The following is a 24,899-nucleotide window of genomic DNA, read 5'->3' on the forward strand; positions in this document are numbered from 1 at the left end:
CTGATTTTATGTTAAATTACCTCCCTTTATTTCAAATTAAAATTGGTATATCTCCGTAACTAATGAAGATACTGATCTGAAATTTCATTTATGCCATCACATGGACTTGGACAATCAGTGAAGACACATATTGAAAGAATTTATGACAAATTACCTGCCTTTATTTTTAGCTCACCTGAGCATGAAGTGCTCAAGGTGAGCTTTTGTGATCACCCTGTGTCCGTTGTCCATCGTCGTCCGTCCATCGTCAACAGTTTGACTGTTAACACACTAGAGGTCGCAATTTTGGCCTAATCTTAATGAAACTTGGTCAGAATGTTACCCTCATAAAAATCTTGGACAAGTTTGATATTGGGTCTTATTACATACTCGTTTCTATTCCCCGTTAAGTTACACGGGTACCGGAAACGTCAATATTTTTCCATACACTGATGCCTGAATTTCATATCGGATGCGTGACGTAATTCAGTGTGTGTTGTTGCACTATTTTTTTCTATTTAGTTCAGTATTGTCAATCCTATTCAGGCTATTGAACATATTTATGATATTTACATAATATTTATACTTGTTGATGCATATGTAATAAAAAGGTTATTATCTTTGCATCGGGAAATATGCACTCGTTCTTCAGCAGAAGAATATTGCGCTCCTAAAGTCGCACAATATTTCCGCTGAAGAACTTGTGCATATTTCCCGATACAAAGCTAATAACCTATAAATATTGGGTCAAAAATTAGGTCACCAGGTCAAATCAAAGGAAAAGCTTGTTAACACTCTAGAGGTCACAATTTTGGCCCAAAATTAATGAAACAGAATGTTACCCTTAACAAAATCTTGGATGAGTTTGGTATTGGGTCATTTGGGGTCAAAAACTAGGTCACCACGTCAAATCAAAGGAAAAGCTTGTTAATACTCTAGAGGTCACAATTTTGGCCCAATCTAAAAATGAAACTTGGTCAGAATGTTACCCTTAATAAAATCTTGGATGAATTCGATGTTGGGTCATCCGGGGTCAAAAACTAGGTCACCAGGTCAAATCAAAGGAAAAGCTTGTTAACACTGTAGAGGCCACATTTATGACTTATCTTCATGAAACTTGGTCAGAATGTTACTAATGATGATCATACAGTCCAGTTTGAATCTGGGTCATGTGGGGTCAAAAACTAGGTCACCAGATCAAATCAAAAGAAAAGCTAGTTAACACACTAGAGGCCACATTTATGACCATATCTTAATGAAACTTAGTCAAAATGTTAAGTTTGACGATCTGTAGGTCATGTTCAAATCTTTGTCAGGTGGGGTTAAAAACTAGGTCACCGGGTCAAATCAAAGGAAAAACTTGTTAACACTGTAGAGGCCACATTTATGACTGTTTCTTCATGAAACTTGGTCAGAATGTTACTCATGATGATCTCAAAGTCCAGTTCGAATCTGGGTCATGTAGAGTCAAAAACTAGGTCACCAGATCAAATCAAAGGAAAAGCTTGTTAACACTTTAGAGGCCACATTTATGACCATTTTTAATGAAACTTGGTCAGAATGTTAATCTTGATGATCTATAGGTCATATTCAAAACTGGGTCAGATGGGGTCAAAAACTAGGTCACCTGATCACATCAAAGGAAAAGCTTGTTAACACTCTAGAGGCCACATTTATGACTGTATCTTTATGAAACTTAGTCAGAATGTTTATCTTGATGATCTTTAGGTCAGGTTCGAATCTAGGTCATGTGGGGTCAAAAACTAGGTCACCGGGTCAAATCAAAGGACAAGATTGTTAACACTAGAGGCCACATTTATGACTGTATATTCATGAAACTTAGTCAGAATGTTAAACTTGATGATCTTTAGGTCAAGTTTGAATCTGAGTCATATAGGGTCAAAAACTAGGTCACCAGGTCAAATCAAAGGAAAAGTTAGTTAACACTTTAGAGGCCACATTTATGACCATATCTTAATGAAACTATCTTGATCATCTTTAGGTCAATAGGTCAGGTGAGCGATACAGGGCCTTCATGGCCCTCTTGTTTATGTAAATGAATCTACCTAGCAGCTTCTGATGAGATTGGTTTGAAACATTATTTATGTCTTCCATAGTAAGAAATTTCTACTTCTACTTACTTTTCTAATATATTGTTGTAAAGGCTTGTACTCTGTATCTTCTACATGCGTATACCAATGCATGATTACCTCCCCTGATTTTAATAAAAATGGATTTATCTCAGTATTTATAGGACTCACTTGAAATTTCATTATTGTCATTAGTTGGACTGAGACAATTTGGGTAGATAACTATGGACTGATTTTATGTCAAATTACCTCTCTTCGTTTCAAATTAGAATGGGTATATCTCCGTAACTAATGAAGATACTGATCTGAAATTTCATTTATGCCATCACATGGACTTGGACAATCAGTTTAGATACATATTGACTGAATTTATGACAAATTACCTCCCTTTATTTTTAGCTCACCTGAGCAAGAAGTGCTCAAAGGTGAGCTTTAGTGATCGCCCTGTGTCCGTCGTCGTCCGTCCGTCGTCAACAATTTGACTGTTAACACTAGAGGTCACATTTTCGGCCCAATCTTAATGAAACTTGGTCAGAATGTTAACCTCAATAAAATCTTGGACGAGTTCGATATTGGGTCGTCTGAGGTCAAAAACTAGGTCACCAGGTCAAATCAAAGGAAAAGCTTGTTAACACTCTAGAGGTCACAATTTTGGCCCAATCTTAATGAAACTTGGTCAGTATGTTACCCTCAATAAAATCTTGGACGAGTTTGATATTGGGTCATCTGAGGTCAAAAACTAGGTCACAAGGTCAAATCAAAGGAAAAGCTTGTTAACACTCCAGAGGTCACAATTTTGGCCCAATCCTAATGAAACTTGGTCAGAATGTTACCCTTAATAAAATCTTGGACGAGTTCGATATTGGGTTATCTCGGGTCAAAAACTAGGTCATTAGGTCAAATCAAAGGAAAAGCTTGTTAAGACTCTAGAGGTCGCATTTATGACTGTATCTTCTTGACACTTGGTCAGAATGTTAATATTGATAATCTTAAGGTCCAGTTTGAATCTGGGTCATGTAGGATCAAAAACTAGGTCACCGGGTCAAATCAAAGGAAAAGCTAGTTTACACTGTAGAGGCCACATTTATGGCCATATCTTAATAAAACTTAGTCAAAATGTTGATCTTGATGATCTTTAGGAAAAGTTTGAATCTGGGTCATGTCGGGTCAAAAACTAGGTCACCAGGTCAAATCAAAGGAAAAGCTAGTTAACACTGTAGAGGCCACATTTATGACCATATCTTAATGAAACTTGGTCAGAATGTTAATCTTGATGATCTTTAGGTCAAGTTTAAATATGGGTCAGATGGGGTCAAAAACTAAGTCACTAGGTCATATCAAAGGAAAAGCTTGTTAACACTCTAGAGGTCACATTTATGACTGTATCTTCATGAAACTTAGTCAGAATGTCAAACTTGATGATCTTTAGGTCAAGTACGAATCCGGGTCATGTCGGGTCAAAAACTAGGTCACGGGTCAAATCAAAGGAATAGCTAGTTAACACTGTAGGGGCGACATTTATGATCATATCTTAATGAAACTTGGTCAGAATGTTAATCTTGTTGATCTTTAGGTCAGTAGGTCAGGTGAGCGATACAGGGCCTTCATGGCCCTCTTGTTTTAGCTCTCCTGCGCACGAAGTGCTCAAGGTGAGCTTTTGTGATTGCCTAGTCCATCGTCGTCCGTCTATTGTCCGTCTTTCCGCCGTCAACAATTTGACTGTTAACACTCTAGAGGTCACAATTTTGGCCCAATCTTAATGAAACTTGGTCAGAATGTTACCCTCAATAAAATCTTGGATGAGTTTGATATCGGTTCATCTGGGGTTAAAAACTAGGTCACCAGGTCAAATCAAAGGGAAACTTGTTAACACTCTAGAGGTCACAATTTTGGACCAATCTTAATGAAACTTGGTCAGACTGTTACCCTCATTAAAATCTTGGACAAGTTCGATATTGGGTCATCTGGGTTCAAAAACTAGGTCACCAGTTCAAACCAAAGGAAAAGCTTGTTAACACTCTAGAGGTCACCATTTTAGCCTAATCTTAATGAAACTTGGTCAGAATGTTACCCTCAATAAAATCTTGCATGAGTTTGACATTGGGTCATCTGGGGTCAAAAACTAGATCACTAGATCAAATCAAAGGAAAAGCTTGTTAACACTGTAGAGGCCACATTTATGACTTTGTCTTCATGAAACTTAGTCAGAATGTTAATCTTGATGATCTTTAGGTCAAGTTCGAATCTGAGTCAACTAGGTCACCGGGTCAAATCAAAGGAAAAGTTAGTTAGCACTTTAGAGCCACTTTTATGACCATATCTTAATGAAACTTGGTTGGAATGTTAATCTTAATCATCTTTAGGTCCACTTTAAATCTGGGTCAGATGGGGCCAAAAACTAGGTCACTAGGTCAATTCAAAGTAAAAGCTAATCAACACTATTAGCCGCATTTATGACCGTATCTTAATGAAACTTGGTCAGAATGTTAATGTTGATGATCTTAAGGTCAAGTTTAAATCTGGGTCAGGTGGGGTCAAAACCTAGGTCATTGGGTCAAATCAAAGGAAACGCTTGTTAACACTATAGAGGCCACATTTATGACTGTATCTTCATGAAACTTGGTCAGAATGTTAACCTTGATAATCTTTAAGTCATGTTCGAATCCGGGTCATGTGGAGTCAAAACTAGGTCACCAGGTCAAAACAAAGGAAAAGCTAGTTAACACTAAAGGCCACATTTATGACCATATCTTAATGAAACTTGGTCATAATGTTAATCTTGATGATCTTTAGGTCAATAGGTCAGGTGAGCGATACAGGGCCTTTATGGCCCTCTTGTATGTAAATGAATATACCTTAGCAGCTTGTAATGAGATTGGTTTTAAATGTTATTTAAGTCTTCTGGGGTAAGGAATAGTCATGCAGCATTTGAGCCTAGGACCCTCAAACTTGGTATGGAGATTGGCCCTGACTAGTATGTGACCCATAGGTCAAGGGACTGTTACAAGAAAATATTTACCTTTATGATATTTAATGTGTATGCCTATGTGATCTATATCAAAACTTGATCTGATCATCAAGAGCAATGGTACTCAGGTGAGCGATATAGGGCCATCATGGTTCTCTTGTTTGAAGGAGTGTCAGAACATTTTGCACACAGTTCAGTACACCTTACCATTTCCACGAGTCAGTTGGATAGCTTCTTCGCAGGAAATATATTCTGCATTGTAAAAAGAGTTTTGGATACATGAGATTAGGTAAAGCAATTTGGGCACTAGACAGCAACCTAAAAGGCCTTGTATCATAGCTCGGTGTTTTTTCTTAACAAATTTGCTGCAGGTAAATCGTATACACTGACTACAGGGTGCGGTAACTAAAAGTGTGCAGGTATTTAATACCCGCACGCTAGTTACCGCACTGTTGGATAAGAAAGTATGCCAGCGTGTCTGGAACAGTAGACAGCGAAGTGTGTTTTATTGATTTTCTGCTCTCGCATTGGTTTATTTTACCTGGGCTTTACACATTTGTAAAGCAAGGATTTTAAGTACTCACTGAACTGCTGTATATGGCAATGAGGAACGCCTACAACTACCATATATGGAAGGCTATGATACAAAACAGAAAGAACATTAAAACTCTCGGGTAAACGATTTATACTCGGGGGCTATGCCCCCTTGTACAAATCGTTTACTCTCGAGTTTCAATGCTCTTTCTATTACTTAGTCATACCTAAGGGCAGGTCCGGATCCAGAAATATCTTTATTTGATGGGATAAGGCACCGGTTTAGAACGAAGGCTGAGTGGGAGAAGGAATCAGGGTGTTCTCCCCCTACAAAAGATTGAAATATAGGTATGTAATGAAGGCCTCTGGTGGACTTTTGGTCTGACTTTTGAGAAAATATTATTGCCAAAATAGTTGGGTGCAACTTTGATGAGTATAGGACACTCCGTGGCTAAAACATATGCATTACTTAAATGTATGACTTTTCAAGGCCTTCAGGTTTATCTCAGAAATTTTTGAAAAACAGATCAGGATAAGTCTTTGGAACCAATATCATTAATTGTTTAGCTGTTCCTCTACATAAGGTACATATATATCGAGTGCTTTTATAAACAAGTACTGTCAAGAAGTCACAAAATCAAAACATTTATAAAAAAAAAAATACCGACAACTGAAAGTACTTTTTGCCTGACTGCCTAGCTGTGTTCCTCTTTGTGAACTTGTAATACTTCTGTACAAGACTGATGTTTGACACACTAGGTCTTAGAAACAAGATTACCTTTTTTAGCTCACCTGAACTGAAGGTTCAGGGTGAGCTATTAGTATAGGGTAGATGGTCCGTCATTCGTAGTCCAAATTTTTACTTAAACATCTTCTCTGAAACTACTGGTCAGAATAACACCAAATTTGGTCTGTAGCATCCTGGTGAGGCCCTCTATCAAGTTTATTCAAATGGGGGTACTTGGTCCCTTCTAGGGGCTGCTAGAGCTAAAAGTAGAAATACCTTTAAACGACTTCTTCTCATGAACCGCTGGATGGGTCCCATTTTAATAATAATGTGTGAATATCGATGGTGTATTTTGATGTATAATCTATTTCTAAACATGTACACAAACATTGTGTGACACATGCTGAGACAGTTAAGTTGTAATATTTATACCCATCTATGAAGAATTATTAAATTTACAAGCATGCATTTATTTACACACATTTTAAGCTTACCTGAGCGATGCTTAGGTGAGTTATTGCGATCGCTCGATGTCCGGCATCTGTCGTCTGTCAACATTTAGCTTGTGTATGGAATAGAGGCTGTATTTTTCAACTGATCTTCATGAAATTTAGTCAGAATGATGACCTTGATGTAGTCTAGGCCAAGTATTGAAAATGGGTCATCTGGGGTCAAAAACTAGGTCACTAGGTCAAATCAAAGAAAAACCTTGTGTATGTGATAGAGGCTGTATTTTTCGCTTGATCTTCATAAATTTTGGTCAGAACAATAACCTTGATAAAATCTAGGCCAAATTTGAAAATGGGTCATCTGGGGTCAAAAACTAGGTCAAATCAAAGAAAAACCTTGTGTATGAGATAGAGGCTGTATTTTTCAATTCATCTTATGAAAATTGGTCAGAAGAATTACCTTGATGAAGTCTAGGTCGAGTTTGAAAATGGGTCATATGGGATCAAAAACTAAGTCACTAGGTCAAATCAAAGAAAAAACTTGTGTATGTGATAGAGGCTTTATTTTTCAATTGATCTTCATGAAATTTAGTCAGAATGATTGCTTTGATGAAATCTAGGTCGATTCCGAATATGGGTCATCTGGGGTCAAAAACTAGGTCACTAGGTCAAATCAAAGAAAAACCTTGTGTAGGCGATAGAGGCTGTATTTTTATGCCTCCAAAGGGAGGCATATCAGTTTTCAACTGTCCGTTCGTTCGTCAAAACGTTAACTTTTTGCATGAAGGCCAACGTCAACTTCAGCATGAAGGCCAACGTTAACTTCAGCATGAAGGCACTTTACTCGTGAACGACTGCACCCAGGACCTTCAAACTTCACATGCTGATAGTACTTATTGAGTTCACGACCCCTACTGACATTGGGGTCACCAAGTCAAAGGTCAAGATCACAGGGGCCAGTGTTAACTTTTTGCATGAAGGCACTTTACTCATGAACCACTGCACCCAGGACCTTCAAACTTCACAGGCTGATAGTACTTATTGAGTACACAAACCCAACTGACTTTGGGGTCAGCAGGTCAAAGGTCAAGGTCACAGGGGCCAATGTTAACTTTTTGCATGTAGGCACTTTACCTGCGAAACACTGCACTCAGGACCTTTAAACTTCACAGGCTGATAGTACTTATTGAGTACACAATCCCTACTGACTTTGGGGTCACCAGGTCAAAGGTCAAGGTCACAGAGGCAAATGTTAACTTTTTGCATGAAGGCACTTTACTCACGAACGACTGCACCCAGGACCTTCAAACTACATGTAGTTAGTACTTATTGAGTTCACAACCCCTACTGACATTGGGGTCACCAGGTTAAAGGTCAAGGTCACAGGGGCCAATGTTAACTTTTTGCATGAAGGCACTTTACCTGCGAACCACTGCACCCAGGACCTTTAAACTTAACATGCTGATAGTACTTATTGAGTACATATCCCCTACTGACTTTGGGGTCACCAGGTCAAAGGTCAAGGTCACAAGGGGCCAATGTTAACTCTTTGCATGAAGGCATTTTAATCGCGAACCACTGCACCCAGGAGAACCACTGCACCCAGGACCTTCAAATTTCACATGCTGATAGTACTTATTGAGTACACGACCCCTACTGACTGGGGTCACCAGGTCAAAGGTCAAAGTCACAGGGGCCAAGGTTATCTTTTTGCATGAAGGCACTTTACTCGCGAAACACCGCATGCAGGACCTTTAAACTTCACATGCTGATAGTACTTATTGAGTACATGACACCTATTGACTGTGGGGTCACCAGGTCAAAGGTCAAGGCCACCAGGTCAAAGGTAAAGGTGCTGTGGGGGCATTTGTCACCATTAGTGACAGCTCTTGTTCAATATTTGGTCAGAATGATTGCCTTGATAAAATCTAAGTTAAGTTCAAATATGGGTCATCTGGATGTCAAAACCTAGGTCAAATCAAAGAAAAACCTTGTGTATGCGATAGAGGCTGTATTTTTCAATTGATCTTAATGAAATTTGGTCAGAATGATTGCCTTGATGAAATCTAGGTCAAGTCCGAATATGGGTTATCTGGGATCAAAAACTAGGTCACTAGGTCATATCAGATAAAACACTTGTTTAAACTTTAGAGGCCACATTTTTGGACCAATCTTAATGAAAATTGGCCAGAATATTTGTTTCCATGAAATCATTAGGTCAAACATGTTTACACTGTTATGGTATGTTTCTCAGGTGAGCGACCTAGGGCCATCTTGGCCCTCTTTATTTTTGTATTTTATGAAACGTGTTTTGTTGTGTTACTTTTGTCTATTTGTATTGTATGCGAATATTTCAACCTTCTAAAACTTATTAACATTTTCTGACCATTCATTTCTCTGATAATGGAATTTCGTCATCAGAATCACTATCCGACGGAAATGATATGTCAGAATCATCATAATAATGAATATTTTCTTCATTTTAAGAAAGATCTTTGGCAGACGACTTTATTATACTCCTTTGAAATACAGTATGTCCAAACACAGCAGGGTTCGTCTTCTTTATTTCCTTTACATGACAGCATAATTACAAACATTTATTCTAACGAGGGAACTAATTATTTGCACATTTAATAATTATAACATCTAAGAAATAATAGCCAGTATGCGAAGTAATTTTGCTTTTGTCAGGATTATCAAAAATTAACACGTACGAGGTGCAGTCAGCATGATCTCGGTGCTGCGACTTACTTGTCAATTGCCGTCCTGGGGCGACTTGATAATGCGCCTATAGTCAGATATCGATGCTACAGGGTTAGAAAATATAACACTGTAGTCGCATCTCGACCCCAGGGAGTTAAACAGTATACTTGAAATACCAGTTTACCTCAATTCCAATCTGCTGTTAGCTTCTTATGGTTTTGAAAACTGTCAGTAATCTTACATGCACATTTTTAGCTCGACTATTTATTCTACTCACCCTGGCGCCGGCGTCGGCGTCACACCTTGGTTAAGTTTTTGCATGCAAGTACATACAGCTATCATTTAAAGGCATATATCTTTGAAACTTATTTTTTCTTTTTCTAGGTCAATTACCAACCTCACTGGGTCAAGTCCCATAACTCTGACATGTATTTTGAGCAAATTATGCCCCCTTTTGGACTTAGAAAATTCTGGTTAAAGTTTTACATGCAAGTTACTATCTCTAAAACTAATGCAGATATTGAATTGAAACTTCACATGTGTTTTTGGGGTTAAAAACTAGTTGATAGCAGCAAGTCCCATAACTCTGACCTTCATTTTGGCCAAATTATGCCCCCTTTTGGACTTAGAAAATTCTGGTTAAAGTTTTGCGTGCAAGTACATACAGCTATTACTAAAAGACATATAGATTTGAAACATATTTTTTTTCATTTTCTAGATCTATCAATTACCAACCTCACTGGGTCAAGTCCCATAACTCTGACATGTATTTTGGGCAAATTATGCCTCCTTTTGGACTTGAATATTCTGGTTAAAGTTTTACATGCAAGTTACTATCTCCAAAACTAATGCAGATATTGAACTGAAACTTCACATGTGCCTTTGGGGTTATAAAATAAGTTGATAGCAGCAAGTCCCATAACTCTAACCTTCATTTTGGTAAAATTAGGTTTCCTTTTGAACTTAAAACTCTTTTGATATTTAACTTTGTTGGGTAATATTTTCTTGCTTCTGGGACAGTATTTCGAATAGTCGAGCTAAAATGGCTGGCACCCGTACGAAAACTTACACCCAGAAAAATCTGAGAAAACCGCCTAAGTTGTAAGGTGGATTCTGCTTAAATTGCAATTCAGGTTAATATAACACAGATTCTGCCTATAAGCAGGAATACGCAGCGAAATATGCAAATTTTCTTAGGCGGAAACCAGTTAAAAAATCCACCCAGCCAGTATTTAGCAGGAAAAAAATACGCCTTAAAATTCCGCCTAGAGAATTCACTAGCAGGAAAAAATTCCGCCTTAAGAAATTCTTAACAAGAAAAAATTCTGCCATTTGGTTAAATTGAAAGAATCTAAAAAATACAAAGTACAATGCTACATGTATCTCAACATTTCAGTGTTGTAACAATTTATAGCTTTAACTATAATTTTGAATTTCATTTTTATAATTATTTAAGAAATATACATATTTTTGACAAAATAAGAAGCATGGAGATCAAGAACTGATCAAAACATTTACATGTACAAGAATTAAAAGTCATGAAAACTGATGACAAAAATAAGTCTGCATCTGTTTAGAATTATATGAATCAAATAAATGGGAAAAAATATCACATTTTACTTTTGATTTCATGCCTTGTGTATTTTATATGTATAAAGGCACTTACTGTAGCTGATAGCATGCTATTCACATAAATCTGCTGTGCTCCACATGGTCCAGAAATTCAAACTATACAAACCATCATTTTTCCGCCAAAACTGGTGCTATTTTATTCAAAAATCATGAAATTCATTAAGTCAGCCTAACTTTTCTGCCTAAGCCATTAGGCGGAATACTGGTTAACTTAGCAGGATTCCATGTCCGTCTTATTTTAGCAGGAAAATCTTTGTTAGACAGATTTTTTAGGCGGTTTCCTGCTTATTTAAGGTGGAATCTGGTTAATATTTTTGTACGGGAGTCTTACGGACAGCTCTTGTTATATGGGCTACTGGTAAATAAGTGCTAACAGTACAAAAAAATATTACTCTTATGGCAGTAGCAGATTATATTTTAATCCTGATTTCTATAGAACAAACAGGACAGTTTTGAGTGTTACAGCTTTTGTGTGACATGGTCTAAGTTGTTTCTACACTTTTATAAGCCCATGTTACTACCCCTTCCCATTCCAGATGCAAAACAGATGTAAAATGCCCAATTATTTGGTGCTGTTTTAAATAAGTTCATTTTATTTCTTTATTATTTCAGGCTTTTTCCAATGAAGAGTGGAGACATACCAAAGCATGTGTGAAAGAAATTGGTGAAACAAAACAGTTTATTGCAATAGGTACGGAAGAAGGCTAACTGAATTGACATAAGATATGATAAAAAGCAACTGTTAGACCAATAAGCACGTACTATAAATTACTAATTATGATTCCCCAATCCTGTAGAAGACATCTTGATTTTGGTCCAGTTGTCTGTCTGACTGTTTATCAGTCAGTCTCAAATTTGTGTCTTTAAGGTCGCTGACTTCTAATCACTTACCCCACATCGATGTGGGTTCGAGCCTCACTCGGGGCATTGAATTCTTCATGTGAGGAAGCCATCCAGCTGGCTTACGGAAAGTCAGTGAAATAATGCAAGGAGGGGCGCCTGGGGTCTTCCTCCACCATTAAAGCTGGAAAGTCGCCATATGACCTATCATGTGTCGGTGTGACGTTAAATCAAACAAACAGTCAAACAAATTTGTGTCTGATCTGTATCTTTTAACTGTCTTGAAGGATTTTAAAATGTCTTTGAACAAATGTTTGTGGTATTGAGATGATTTTATAGAATGCAATTTTCATTTGTGCAAGTGCAAAGACAAGATGGTTTGGTGCAATGTGATCAGATCAGTATTTTTTGTCTGTTCATTTTCATTTTTAGCTCACCTGAGCACAAAGTGCTCTTGGTGAGGTATGTAATCATGCTGTGTCCGCCGTCTGTGCGTGTGTGCATGCATCCATGTGTCAAGTGGTCTGTCGTCAACATTTGTGTTTAAACGACAGCTCCTCCAAAACCACTAAATGGATTTTGATGAAACTTGGCCATGATGTTCCTTGGGTGGTCCTCTACCAAAGTTGTTCAAATGGTTCACTTGGTTGCTGCCAGAGCTAAAAATAAAAAAAAACTTCAAACGACATCTCCTCCTAAACCGATGATCCGGTTTTGATATAAGTTCACACAAATGGTCCTTATGTCACCCTCTACCAAGATTGTTCAAATTAATATACAGATTCGTCAAAAAACATGGCCACTAGAGAGAATGATCACTTTTTCCTTTATGTATATAGTGGAAACTTTAAAACTCTTCTTGTATGAAACTGCTTGCCCGATTTTAGAATAATTTTACACATTCAAATGGTCCTTGTGTGACCCTCTATCAAGAGTGTTCAAATTATTTTGATTCGTCAAAAAACATGACCGCCAGAGGGCGTGGTCACTTTTCCCTATATGTATATAGTGGAAACTTCAAAAATCTTCTTGTGTGAAACTGCTGGCCGGATTGTAGAATGATTTTACACAAATGGTCCTTGTGTGACCCTCTACCAGGATTGTTCAAATTCTTTTGATTTGTTAAAAAACATTTCCGTGAGAGGACGTGGTCACTTTTCCCTATATGTATATAGTGGAAACTTTAAAAATCTTTTTTATGTGAAACTGCTGGCCTGATTTTAAAATAATTTTGCAGAAATGGTTCTTGTGTGACCCTGTACCAAGATTGTTCAAATTATTCTGATTCGTCAAAAAACATGGCTGCCAGGGGGCGTGGTCACTTTTCTTGTCTGAATCAATAATAGTTAGAGCCTTGATATTTGGGTGTGATATCAGATTTGTAATGTCTACCATAATTGTTCAAATTATTGCCCTAGGTTCACAAGTGTGTGTGGCATGTATATTATATAGGCTAACATAGAAGAAACCTAACTCTGTACTTATACAAAAACACTTGAAGCCTTGTACACAGGTGAGCGCTTTAGGGTCAGTGACCCTCTTGTTACCATTTCACGGGTTTCATAAATATCTTGGTATAAATATTTGCCATAATGCGACAGTGTGCAGAACACAATTTCTAGTCAGGTTGTTTCAAGGTCAAAGTTCTTCCAATAAGTGTGAAGCTCAGAAGACTGTAGTCACTCTAGTGCATTCTTTACATGGAAGATTCCTATGAAACTTGTAGTGAACAACTTTGTCTGTGGTTTTTGGTGGGTGGCAATTTGCTGATTCAGGCCCTAAAGGCATCAGTGGATGGCACTGAGATGGCACTATGTGGAAGAGAGCTCCAGATGCTTATGGGAGACAGGAAGAATAATGGTTTGTAAGCATTACCAGCAGTATATAGGACAATGAAGCTGTTGTTATGGCTACTGGTGAAACCTCTGGCTGGTATGAGTTGATAGATGGTCTGAATCTAGCAGTACATCTCTTTCCATCTTGTACATTATTGATGTTGGTCTTGATAATTGGGCCACAGATGAAAGCTGCATACTCATGCTAGAAGCGAAACAATGATTTATAGCATTTTGACCTATTGTTCCTTTTTCTCGGTAAAAAATGCTGTTGTGTTTTTATACGCCCGAAGGGACGTATTATGTTATGGTCCCGGTGTCCGTCCGTCCATCCGTTAGCAATTTCGTGACCGCTCTGAAGGATTTCAAAGAAACTTGACACAAATGTTTACCACACCAAGAAGACATGCAGGGTGCATGTTTTTGATGTCTCATTTCAAGGTCAAGGTCACACTTAGGGATCAAATGTCATATGAGTGTGTTTCGTGTCCGCTCTGTAAGTCTTGAACTGCTTGAAGGATTTCAAAGAAACTTGGCACAAATGTTCATAGCATTGAGACAACGTGCAGAGCGCTTGTTTCGGATGACTAGCTTCAAGGTCAAGGTCACACATAGGAGTGAAAGGTCATATATGACTTTGCTGTGTCCGCTCTGTAACTCTTGAACTGCTTGAAGGATTTCAAAGAAACTTGGCACAAATATTCACCACACTGAGGAGACATGCATGTTTTGGATGACTCGCTTCAAGGTCGAGGTCACACTTAGGGGTCAAAGGTCATATATGACTTTGCTTTGTGTATATTGCTCTGCATTGCAATGCTCTTGTTTTTATTTGGCAAAATTCCTTTTTGTTCTCTTACAATATATTTTTTTTAATTACTTCCCTTTTTTGTTACTATAAATAGTCTATAAATAGTTTATTTTGAAACTTTTTTATTATTGGCAGTAGGGAAAACTGAGACCACTTTTCTGTGGTACATCATGGATGGTACATCCAATCTTTAGATGTATTTTGACATAACTATACCTAGTAAGAATTTTTTCTTGGACTTGGACATTTTTTTTTTTTGAATTTCTTCTTTTTGTTGTTCCTGTTTTTTGGGCTTCAACAGTCAAGTTCTTTAAATTTTGCTCCCATCCTCTGATGTAACCTGATGGGTGTATATTGCTCCGCTTGGCGGCGCTCTTGTTTGCCTTCCTGATCATACTATTGATTGGAGTGTTGAAGGTTTGGTTGGAGTCAAGAGTACACCAAGTTTTCTTTTTCTGTCAGGGCCTTGCTGTGAATTAGTAGGTACTGGTGATTGGGCATTTTTTTGTTGATTATGTAAAGGTTGTACATTAAGGTCAAAAAGACAGTATTTTTGTGCACTATATCCTTGCACCCCTTTTCTTAGATGAATTGAGTGCAGAACTCAATTTCCACATGGTGATGTTAAAGATCAAATAAGCAGTACTTTATGCTTGTTCTGTATCTTTTTACCACATAAAAGTTTGCAATATTGAGGCAAGTTCTAGAATGCAAATTTAATCCATGTATATCAAGGTCGTATGGTAATACCAAAGGCAAATAAGATGGTTTTCATGTTTGCTCGATCTAGTTAACACAGAAAGGATTTTGAAATAACCTGGCACAAATGTTTGCCATTTGAAAGCATAGAAAACAATTTTCAAAAAACGTTAGTTCAAGGTCAGTGTAGTATGTTGATCTCAAATATAAGATAAGCCTGTGTTTTGTGGCTTCTCCATTTGAATAGTTTTTAGCTCACCTGAGCTATTGTGATCACGCAGTGTCCATCCACCAGTCCGTCGTCAACAATTGTGTTTAAAAGACATCTCCAAAACCACTAAATGGATTTTGATGAAACTTGGCATGGGTGTTTCTTGGATGGTCATCTACCAAAGTTGTTCAAACAGTTCTGCACATAGGGGCCACCAGTGTTAAAAATAGAAATATTTTCAAACGACGTATACTCCTAAACCCACGGTCCAATTTTGAAATAATTTCACACAAATAGTTCTTATGTCAGCCTCTGGCAAGAAATTTTTTAATTACAGTGAAACATCGCTGGCTCGAGCATCGATGACTCGAGCACCCGGGCTCGCTTGAGCAATTCATGTGGTCCCGGCCGATTTCCTTCTATTTTCTATGTGAAATTACCATGGCTGGGTCGAGCATTGATAACTCAATCGCTCGAGCATGGCACCTGGTCCCTGTGTATTAATTTATTCTTCGTTTCTTCTGGCAGACTCGAGCAGAGGCGTCAAAATTGTTCACACCTTCGGCAGTCAGAATGTATCGATTAAACATTTTCACACACCATGAGAATTGCGTGGTCTACTCCCCAACTGTCTTAGATGTTTGTTTGTCGGTATATTTCACCTTATAAACAGATTAATTATTGATAACAGACTGAAGAAAAGTTTTATTGATCAAATTTCGATCAATTACTGATCACTTAAAAAAAATTTTCATCGGGATCGAGAAGATAGTTATGAGATCGTAGTATTTTAATCAGCAGTTGTTTGCATGCAAATGAAGGAAATAAATAAAGCCCTTTCATAAAACTTGAGACGATAATTCTGATATGCACTTGTTGATAAATAAAAATAAAAAAGTCTTAGTCGTATGCCATTTACAAATTCCATATTGAAACGTCTATCATAGATAACGTTTGTAATACTTTTTTTTAATGTTACAAGTATGTTACTATTACGAATCACCGTTTACTCTGCAAATGCTCCTGATGACAATTGGTAAAAAAAAAAAAAATCTTCGTATGTTGGTCAATGTTTGGGTCGCTCGAAACCACGGATACCTTGAGCATTTTGCTCATCCCCTTGCGACCTCGAGCGAATGGTGTTTTACTCTATACTGATTCATCAAAAAGCATGGCCACCAGAGGGCGTGGTCACTTTTCTCTGTATGTATAAGGTGGAAACATTAAAAATCTTTTGTGAAACTGCTAGCCTGATTTTAGAATAATTTTACACAAATGATCCTTGTGTCGCTGACCGTCTACCGATATTGGTCACTTTTATCAACAAGGCCAGATGATAAAAGTTTTTACAGGTTCTTCATAAACAAAATAATTTGCGCGAAACTTGGGATTTTTGTTCGATTTTTCAAACTGAAGAAATTGTTGGGGAATTTCTAAAAACAAAACGGTTGTTTTCTGCCCAAAAATAGTAACTGTAAGCCATGTCCATTCCTTGACAAAACTGTCAAGTTGATTTACAGCTGGGTTACTTTTCCAGAGGGATTTTTTGTCCAGTGGGTGTCAGGATAGCCGGTTATCCAGTGTGATTATGGGTGTATACCAAAAATGTAAAACAGAATTATCATAACATGAATAGTAACGTTGTCAATAATATATAGAAATAACCAGTCAAAAATGTATGGTTACTACATATCCGCACTGTTCACATGATCAAAACTGAACATTAAATGTTTCAAATACCAGTTTTTTAGATTACATAATGTACCTTTAAATAGCTGAAATAATGAACACAATAACTGTAGATAACAATTTAAATGCAGTAGTTAAAAAGGTGCAGTGGATAAAACTGAAGTGTCAGTAGTTTGTATTGCAAATTATTGTTAATTTTTTGTTTCACAGTTAAATATTTATGTCTCCCCCTCACCCCTACTGGGGAAGACATAAAGTTTTTGCCCTGTTCGTCCGTCCGTCCGTATGTCACACTTCATTTCTGGTCAATAACTGGAGAACCATTTGACCTAGAACCTTCAGACTTCATAGGATGGTAGGGCTTATGAAGTAAACAGCCACTAAAGGTCAAGGTCACAAGGGCCTGAACATGGAAAACCATTTCCGATCAATAACTTGAGAACCACTTGACCCAGAATGTTGAAACTTCATAGGATGATTGGTCATGCAGAGTAGTTTTTGGGGTCACTTTGATAAAGGTCAAGGTCACAGGGGCCGGAACATGGAAAACCATTTCCGATCAATAACATGTGAACCACTTGACCCAGATTGTTGAAACTTCATAGGATGATTGGACATGTATAGCCTGGGAAGCCGTTGATAATATTTGTACTTTGTCAGAAGAAATCATACCTAATATTTATGCATTAAAGATTCCATTTAATTTGTGCTATTTAGTGTTAATTGGCATTCATCGAGTTTCTGATATTATCAACACCTTGGGAAATCTGAAGGAGTTTCCATGTCATTACTGATTATCGATTTTCTATAATTAGCCTAATTACATGGGTGAAAGTTTTCCGGACCACTCCGGAAGTTCCGGATTTTCCATCTCGGCGGGGATCGTTTTTCCAAATCGTCTAAATCCGGGTCGAAATTGTGGGGGGGGGGGGGGGGGGGTAGGTTGCCATCATTCAACAAAGCTTGAAAAATTAATCGATCGCCGACCAACACAATCGACTCTATTTATCAAAAAATCACGCTAGTAATTTTCCATTCCACGAGCACGTGCTACCTGTCTAATATCTAATTTACATCGCCGTTACTTTTGTTTATCGACACGTACACAAAAAAGCGTGTAGTGCATTCATTTTTTAATATAATCGCTTCAAATTTTCAACACCGCTTGAGAAGTAATACAGTTTGAATTCTATAACGATTTTATTAAGATATCGACAGAAATGTAGGTAAAATTCTATAAAAACGATTGAATTTTCATACAATTATTTGTAAAATTTCAAACAGCGCGATCTTAATTATTTATTTATTTCTAAAAGTAAATAAATAATACATACTATGATCATACAATTCAGACTTTTGACAAGAAAGTACAAAAAACAGAATTAAAAAATATTAAATAATGAAAAAGCGGCAGCTATTTAAATACATCGAGTAAAAAGATTTTAGGCAAACAGATTTCTGTGCGGCAGAATAGGTTACGTGACCTCATGAACGTAAATAGAAATGTGGTTTTAAGATAAAGCAGTATGATGTCGCTGTGGTTTTTAATAAGTTTAATAAGTAAATGAATCTTTGTAGATGTATTTTTGACACGACACCGTGTAAGATATTCTTCTCTAACAATAATGTAAATTCCTTGAGGGCAAATAGGTCACAGAGGTAGGATATCCACTATTACTGTTTGACACATTTACCTGTCAGTTCATATGAGGTATTGCACATTCGCTATTAAAAAAATTTAAAGAAGATTCTTTTTTTACTGATTTCTTCTCGGCCATTTAAACCGAGGCGTTACGATCAGACAGTGATGTGTCATATGGCGCGAAAACATGACGTAATTCCATGACAATCTCGGGCAACTATAACGCTTTGATCTCCACTTCAGATGCCATGATACCGACACACTTCTTTCAGCCCTGTTGGGGTGGGGGGTGGGCCGGGGGTGGGGGTGGGGGTTAATTGATGACGAAAACAAGGCCAATACTTACTTTATCAGCAGAATAATTACCGATAACTGTTAATGTTTGTTGTTTTTTTTCCCGCTTTGAACAGAGGTGGGTTGATGATAATTATTGTCTCCATATTTTTGGGACACTTTTCAAAATAATTATTTTTCGGGATTTTTGAATCCAAAGCAATGTAGATCAGATAGGATACAAGAAAAATATATCAACAGCTGCATTCTGATAAAAGGAAGCAAGATTCCTGTTTATTTCATATTTAATGTTCGGTCCGGCATACTTTCAGGCAGTGCCGGACCGAATGTCCGGCCTTTTTTGGCAACTTTCGCGATGTCTGTTAAACTGCGTTATTTAAATGTTAAAGTGACACGTATGTTGTCATCAAAATCACGGTAGGTATAACATCGTGACACGTGCCGATGTATTAACAGTGACATAATATAAGCATTTCAATTAAACGCGTGATTTATGTCAAAGTAGCGGATGGTATCCGTGTATTAGAATTAAAATGACATAAAGGAAATTGACAAGATATTGGCTGTGATTTGTAGATTTTATTGTACGCACCTTGTAAAGAGTTCCAATTATAAAATAAGCTTTAACACGGAACAGTCACTTAAAAAAAAAATTGCAGTGATGTTTACTCGATTTGTACATACCGGAATTTACTTAAACTGTTTGATTTAAAACATCATTTTAGACGACCGTTTATATAACTATTCACTCACGTTTTTCATGACTTTCACGTGCGCCTGAAAGTTGCCGCGTCAAAGTTCGCACGCATTTCTTGATTTCTAGTGCAGCTTTGCACGCTTTTTATATCCAAAGTATCAATCTTTCCACGAGGAACACGAAGAAGATCAAGATTTCTTTCGGGGATTAACACGCCGTAATTACGACTGCACCGGATAGTGCGTGAAAAATGAAGTTTTTACCGCCAGCGTACAATACTGAGGACTTAGAAAGCAAACAGAGTAACAAATGGAGATGGGCTTGGCTATCTGAATGTGACACTGATGGTGATCGATGGGGTCTTTGGCTACGAAAACCTGATATTGCAGGGTCTGCATTTTGTGAATGTTGTGCCAAAACGTTGAAATATGGTGGCGGTGGTAAAAAAGATATCAGGAAGCATGCAGAAGATAAAACCCACAAAAAGAAGAAAAAGACTGTGAAAACTAATCAGGTAATTGAAATTATTCATACTTTGTTAGTATTTTATTCAGTTCTCCAGCTAAGTTGAGTTTGCGAAGGCTAGTAACAGTAAAGGGAGGTAATTCTAAAATAAATAAAGCTAATGATATACTCAGAAAATAACATATAATACTTATAACTTGTATAACTTTTAGACATATATTCAATAATTTTGTACATGACAATTAATTTTTAATATGTACTGGAATAGGTATGATTGACTAAAGTTTCAGGCCAGTGGCTAGTGCGAAAGCTATGCCCAATTTTTATGCTGTCTGGTGCAAATTTTTGTGCTTGCCAACAAGGAGGAGTTTGAAATTATAATATTGCTTGTTTTTATGCCCCCGGTAGGGATGCATATAGTTATTGCACTGTCCATCTGTTAGTCCGTCCGTCCGCCCGTCTATTACAAACTTGTCTACTTAATACCTTTTGATTGAATTAATAGATTCATTTCATTTTTGGTACAAAAGTATGTAACCATAACATGCAAGTCAGGTTTAATTTTGGCTTTGGTGCAATAATTTTTGACAGACTTATGGCCCCTTTTCGACTTAAAATTTGACATTTCTTGTTTTCTTTCAGGTTCTGCCTGGTTCTTCAAAGGCCAACGAAAAATCAGAGTCAATCCAGGACAGAGTGGCCAAGCAGCGGGTGATTACAGCTGCATTTCTGAGTGAGCACTGTTTACCATTTTCTTTGGCCCCAGATCTCCTCGAGTTTGCTAAGAGGCTGTCTGAAGACAAACCAGCACTAGAAAAAACAACAATTTCAAAGACAGGTGCGACATATATCAACACCCATGGAGTAGCAGACAGCTTTAAGCATGAGCTTAAAGAAAAACTGAAAGGAAGAATGCTCTCATTAAATGTTGATGAGGCTACTAACAATAACAATGATAAGATCCTGAATGTTATTGCTCAGTATTACGATGAAGAATCGGAGAAAATAGAAATTACTCATCTTGGATCAAGGAAGCAAAATTTAGCAACAGCTGCTGATATACTTGATTCGCTGGAGAGTATCTTGACTGAATATGAACTGAATTGGTTTCAGATACTGAGTGTACTAATGGACAATTGTTCCACAATGAGAGGTGTTAGGGGTGGTGTGGAGACATTAGTCAGAGAGAAAAATCCAAATTTACTTAATGTCAGTGGAGATACTGTTCACATGGTGAATAATGTATCCAAAGCACTTATGAAATCTGTGGACCAGTCTGTGACAGCATTTGCATCAGACTTGTTCTACGATATAGAAGAGTCGCCAAAAGTGCAAGAGGTATTTGCTGAAATTCAGTTATTGATGAATGTGACAACGCCAAAACATCTTATACGGCCGATATCAAGTCGTTTCCTACAAATGATTGAAGTTACATCTAGGCTTGTGGAATGCATAGATGTATTGTTAGTCTATTACTTTGGGTTCTTGTCAGAGGAAGAGAAAACAGGATACAGGTGATTGCATTTTCCTGTTTAAGAAATAACTACATGTATGTACTGATTGTATGTTTTAATGTCAATTAGTATTATTCTCAAGATTTACTTACTATTTTGTTTATTTTGTGAATATAGATTATCTGTAGATGACATACAATTATACAAACGAAATTGCAGAAAAAATGTAAAAATAAGCAAATAGTTTTTGAATATGAATAAAAATTTCAATAGAATTTATAAAGCATTAGTTTTCACTACTACATTAATGATTAAGCTTCAGTTCTTCAAAATTCTATATATTTTACTGGTACAAGTGTATTAATATTTATTTAAATCATTTTATAAAGATTTGACTGAATTCAAATTAACTACATAATATTCTTTTTGTTAATCTTTATGCATTTCACCTATTTTAGAGACATTATCAGTCAGATATTCAAGAACCATCAGGTGTCTGATGAGGCACAGGCAGCCATTATTCTGCTCCAGCTGTCACAGGCGAAACAGCAGAAATCTACAACTAGCAGCGAAAGGAAGGACCGCATCCTAGACCATCTGTTCCACAACAGAAGAGAAACCATCACAAAGCTGAACTTATGCAGAGGATTGCTCTGTGAGTTTCAGGGCTTTGTGAAGGTTTTCCAGTCTGAAAGTCCTCTCATTCACACACTCCATTCTCGTATGGTTGATGTTACCACTCAGTTCGTGGCTATGTTTATCAAGCCAGAACACATTCCTGACAAAGTGACCGCTTTGGTAAATTTGGATGTCACGGACAGAAATCTACACAAGTCAGACAAAGAATTAGGTGTTGGAAAGTATGCTTTAGCTGACATAAACAAGGCTCGCATTGACAAAAAATGTAAGCACTGGGTGAGTCAGTTGTACTCAGACCTCCATCATGGGTATATGATGGCAGCTCAGAAGATGCTGAAAACATTGCCCCTCAACAACAAAATGTTCATGAGTCTGTCTGTTCTTGACCCAGCAATGGCCAGTCATAGTCAAGCCTCCATGGCATTGAAGAACATAGCCAAACAACTGCCAAACTTGTTCACTGAAGAGGAGATGGGAGAGCTGTCAGCGGAAGTGATTAAATACACTGTGGACTCTGATGTGATGGATTTTGCAGATGAGTACAGTAAGGAACAAAGAATAGATACTGGGTACTGGGTGAAAGTTTTTAAGCTGGAATCATTTAATGAACCCAGGTATCCAGTGCTGAAGAAGTTGGTGAGTTCTGTGTTGACAATATTCAGTGGCCCTCTAATTGAGTCCACTTTCAATATCATGGATGACATTGTAGAAAAGGACAGGACGAAACTGACTGTTAAAAACTATGAGGCAGTGGCCATAGTCAAGTCATCACTGAAAAGAAAAAATGTGAAAAGCACAACAATGAAAGTGAGTAGACATATGAAAAAGTCCTGCATCAGTGCATATTCCAAATATCAGAAGTATTTGAAAGAAAAGAAAGAGAATGAGCAGGCAAAGCGTGCGGAAAAACTTAGCACATCCATCCAACAACTGAGAATGGAGAAAGCCAAGAGGGTGTCAAAACTTGTTAAATTGAAAAACAGGATTGTTAACAGGAAAAGAAACCATGATGTCTCACAATCTTCAAGTAAAAAGGGGCCATGGAAAAGAATAAAACTTATGTAGAATGTGACAATTTTAATGTAGTGCTCATGTTAGTGAAAAAACATAACATTTACTGACACATGATAGTGATGACATCACCATTATGCAGTTGTATATAAGTGTATTATTAATGTGTATATTTTGTTATAATTCTAGTCTAGATACGCACAGTCTGGCAAAGTTTTAATTATGTACTAGGATGTTGAAATTTATGAGATTGTTGCTATTCACAGTTTAGTCAAGATTCTCTTAGTATTTTATTACATGAAAAAATAAAAATGTTTCAAGAATTTGAAGGTTGTTTCAGTCTGAATCTTACAAAAACATGTTGAGGGTATATTGTTGAAACAAGTCCTTGACTTAGAAAAGTTACTGTTAACTGAAAATCATGCATTTTGTGCATTTTAATTAGTAAATTTTTGGCACAAATCTAAGGCTAGAATAGGGCTGTTCTAAGCATTCAAAATCACTAATTCTCAAGAGCTTCCGGGGGGCTTTGCCCCCCTGGTCCCCCTACCTGGACCCACCGGGGGCCCATGCGGCCCCCAGGCCCCCAGCAAATTTTTCAGGATTTTAGATATTCCATACTTTCACCCCTGTAATTAACATGTGATCATATTTGCGCTTGTTTGAAACTAAAATGAGGCAGTGCTGTCGAAAATTCGGCAATTTTCGTAGATCACTAGGTCTGCATTAATGTAACATCTTGATAGCTATGACGCAAATTTAAGTTTATACTGACATATTTCAAAGTTGTTACAACTTGCTGGAAAAGCTATGGGAGGTACAAACTGGTATTTGCCTATGTCCCGGAAATGTTCGGAAACCTTCGAAAGTACACGATTCCGATCTGTCTTTTACGTGAGAATTCCGTTTCTATTTTTAGCCATGGACTATTGGTTTCAGAAGTTATCATTATTTATTAAACACCTGCATATTTCGGGTGTAATATAGGTGGTGCTGCTGTCGAAAAACAGGTTTCCCCAGGCTGTCAGTTTGCAGGTAGAAAGAAAGTTAGAAATTGTCAGACTGGATTCCCAGGCTAGGACATGCAGAATAGATGACCCCTATTGATTTTGTGGTCACATTGTTAAAGGTCAAGGTCACAGCGGACAGAACATGGAAATTCATTTTCAGTCAATAATTTGAGAACTATTTTACCTAGAACCTTCAAACTTCATAGGGTGATGGGACTTACAAGTAGATGACCCCTAATGTTTTTGGGGGTCATTCCATCAAAGGTCAAGGTCACAGGGGGCTGAACATAGAAAACTCTTTCCAATCAGTAAGATGAGAACTATTTGACCCAGAATGTTGAAACTTAATAGGATGATTGGATATGCAGAGTAGATATCCTCTATTGATTTTGGGATTACACTGTTAAAGGTCAAGGTCACAGGGACTTGAACATGGAAAGTCATTTCTGATCAATAACTTGAAAACCACTTCACCCAGAATGTTGGTCATGATCGGTTAGCGAAGTAGATGACCACTTTT

General features: G+C 37.4%; 2 protein-coding genes across 2 annotated transcripts in view; both read left to right on the forward strand.

Moving 5' to 3' along the window:
* The window catches only part of LOC128559646 (uncharacterized), a 196,527-nt gene extending 184,737 nt beyond the window's left edge, over positions 1-11,790 (forward strand). Inside the window, exon 11 of the mRNA XM_053551956.1 lies at positions 11,695-11,790. Coding sequence (XP_053407931.1) covers positions 11,695-11,790 — 96 coding nt within the window. The remainder of the gene's footprint in view (positions 1-11,694) is intronic.
* A 9,108-nt stretch (positions 11,791-20,898) lies between these two features.
* LOC123537819 (uncharacterized) lies at positions 20,899-23,903 on the forward strand. The gene is made up of 2 exons (XM_045321664.2): positions 20,899-21,779; positions 22,178-23,903. Exons 1-2 carry the CDS (start codon positions 21,178-21,180, stop codon positions 23,421-23,423), a joined length of 1,848 nt encoding a protein of 615 aa, XP_045177599.2. The 5' UTR covers positions 20,899-21,177; the 3' UTR covers positions 23,424-23,903.
* The last annotated feature ends 996 nt before the right edge of the window (positions 23,904-24,899 follow it).

This window comes from Mercenaria mercenaria, chromosome 9, assembly GCF_021730395.1.
Source record: "Mercenaria mercenaria strain notata chromosome 9, MADL_Memer_1, whole genome shotgun sequence".
In the NCBI taxonomy this organism is placed as follows: domain Eukaryota; kingdom Metazoa; phylum Mollusca; class Bivalvia; order Venerida; family Veneridae; genus Mercenaria; species Mercenaria mercenaria.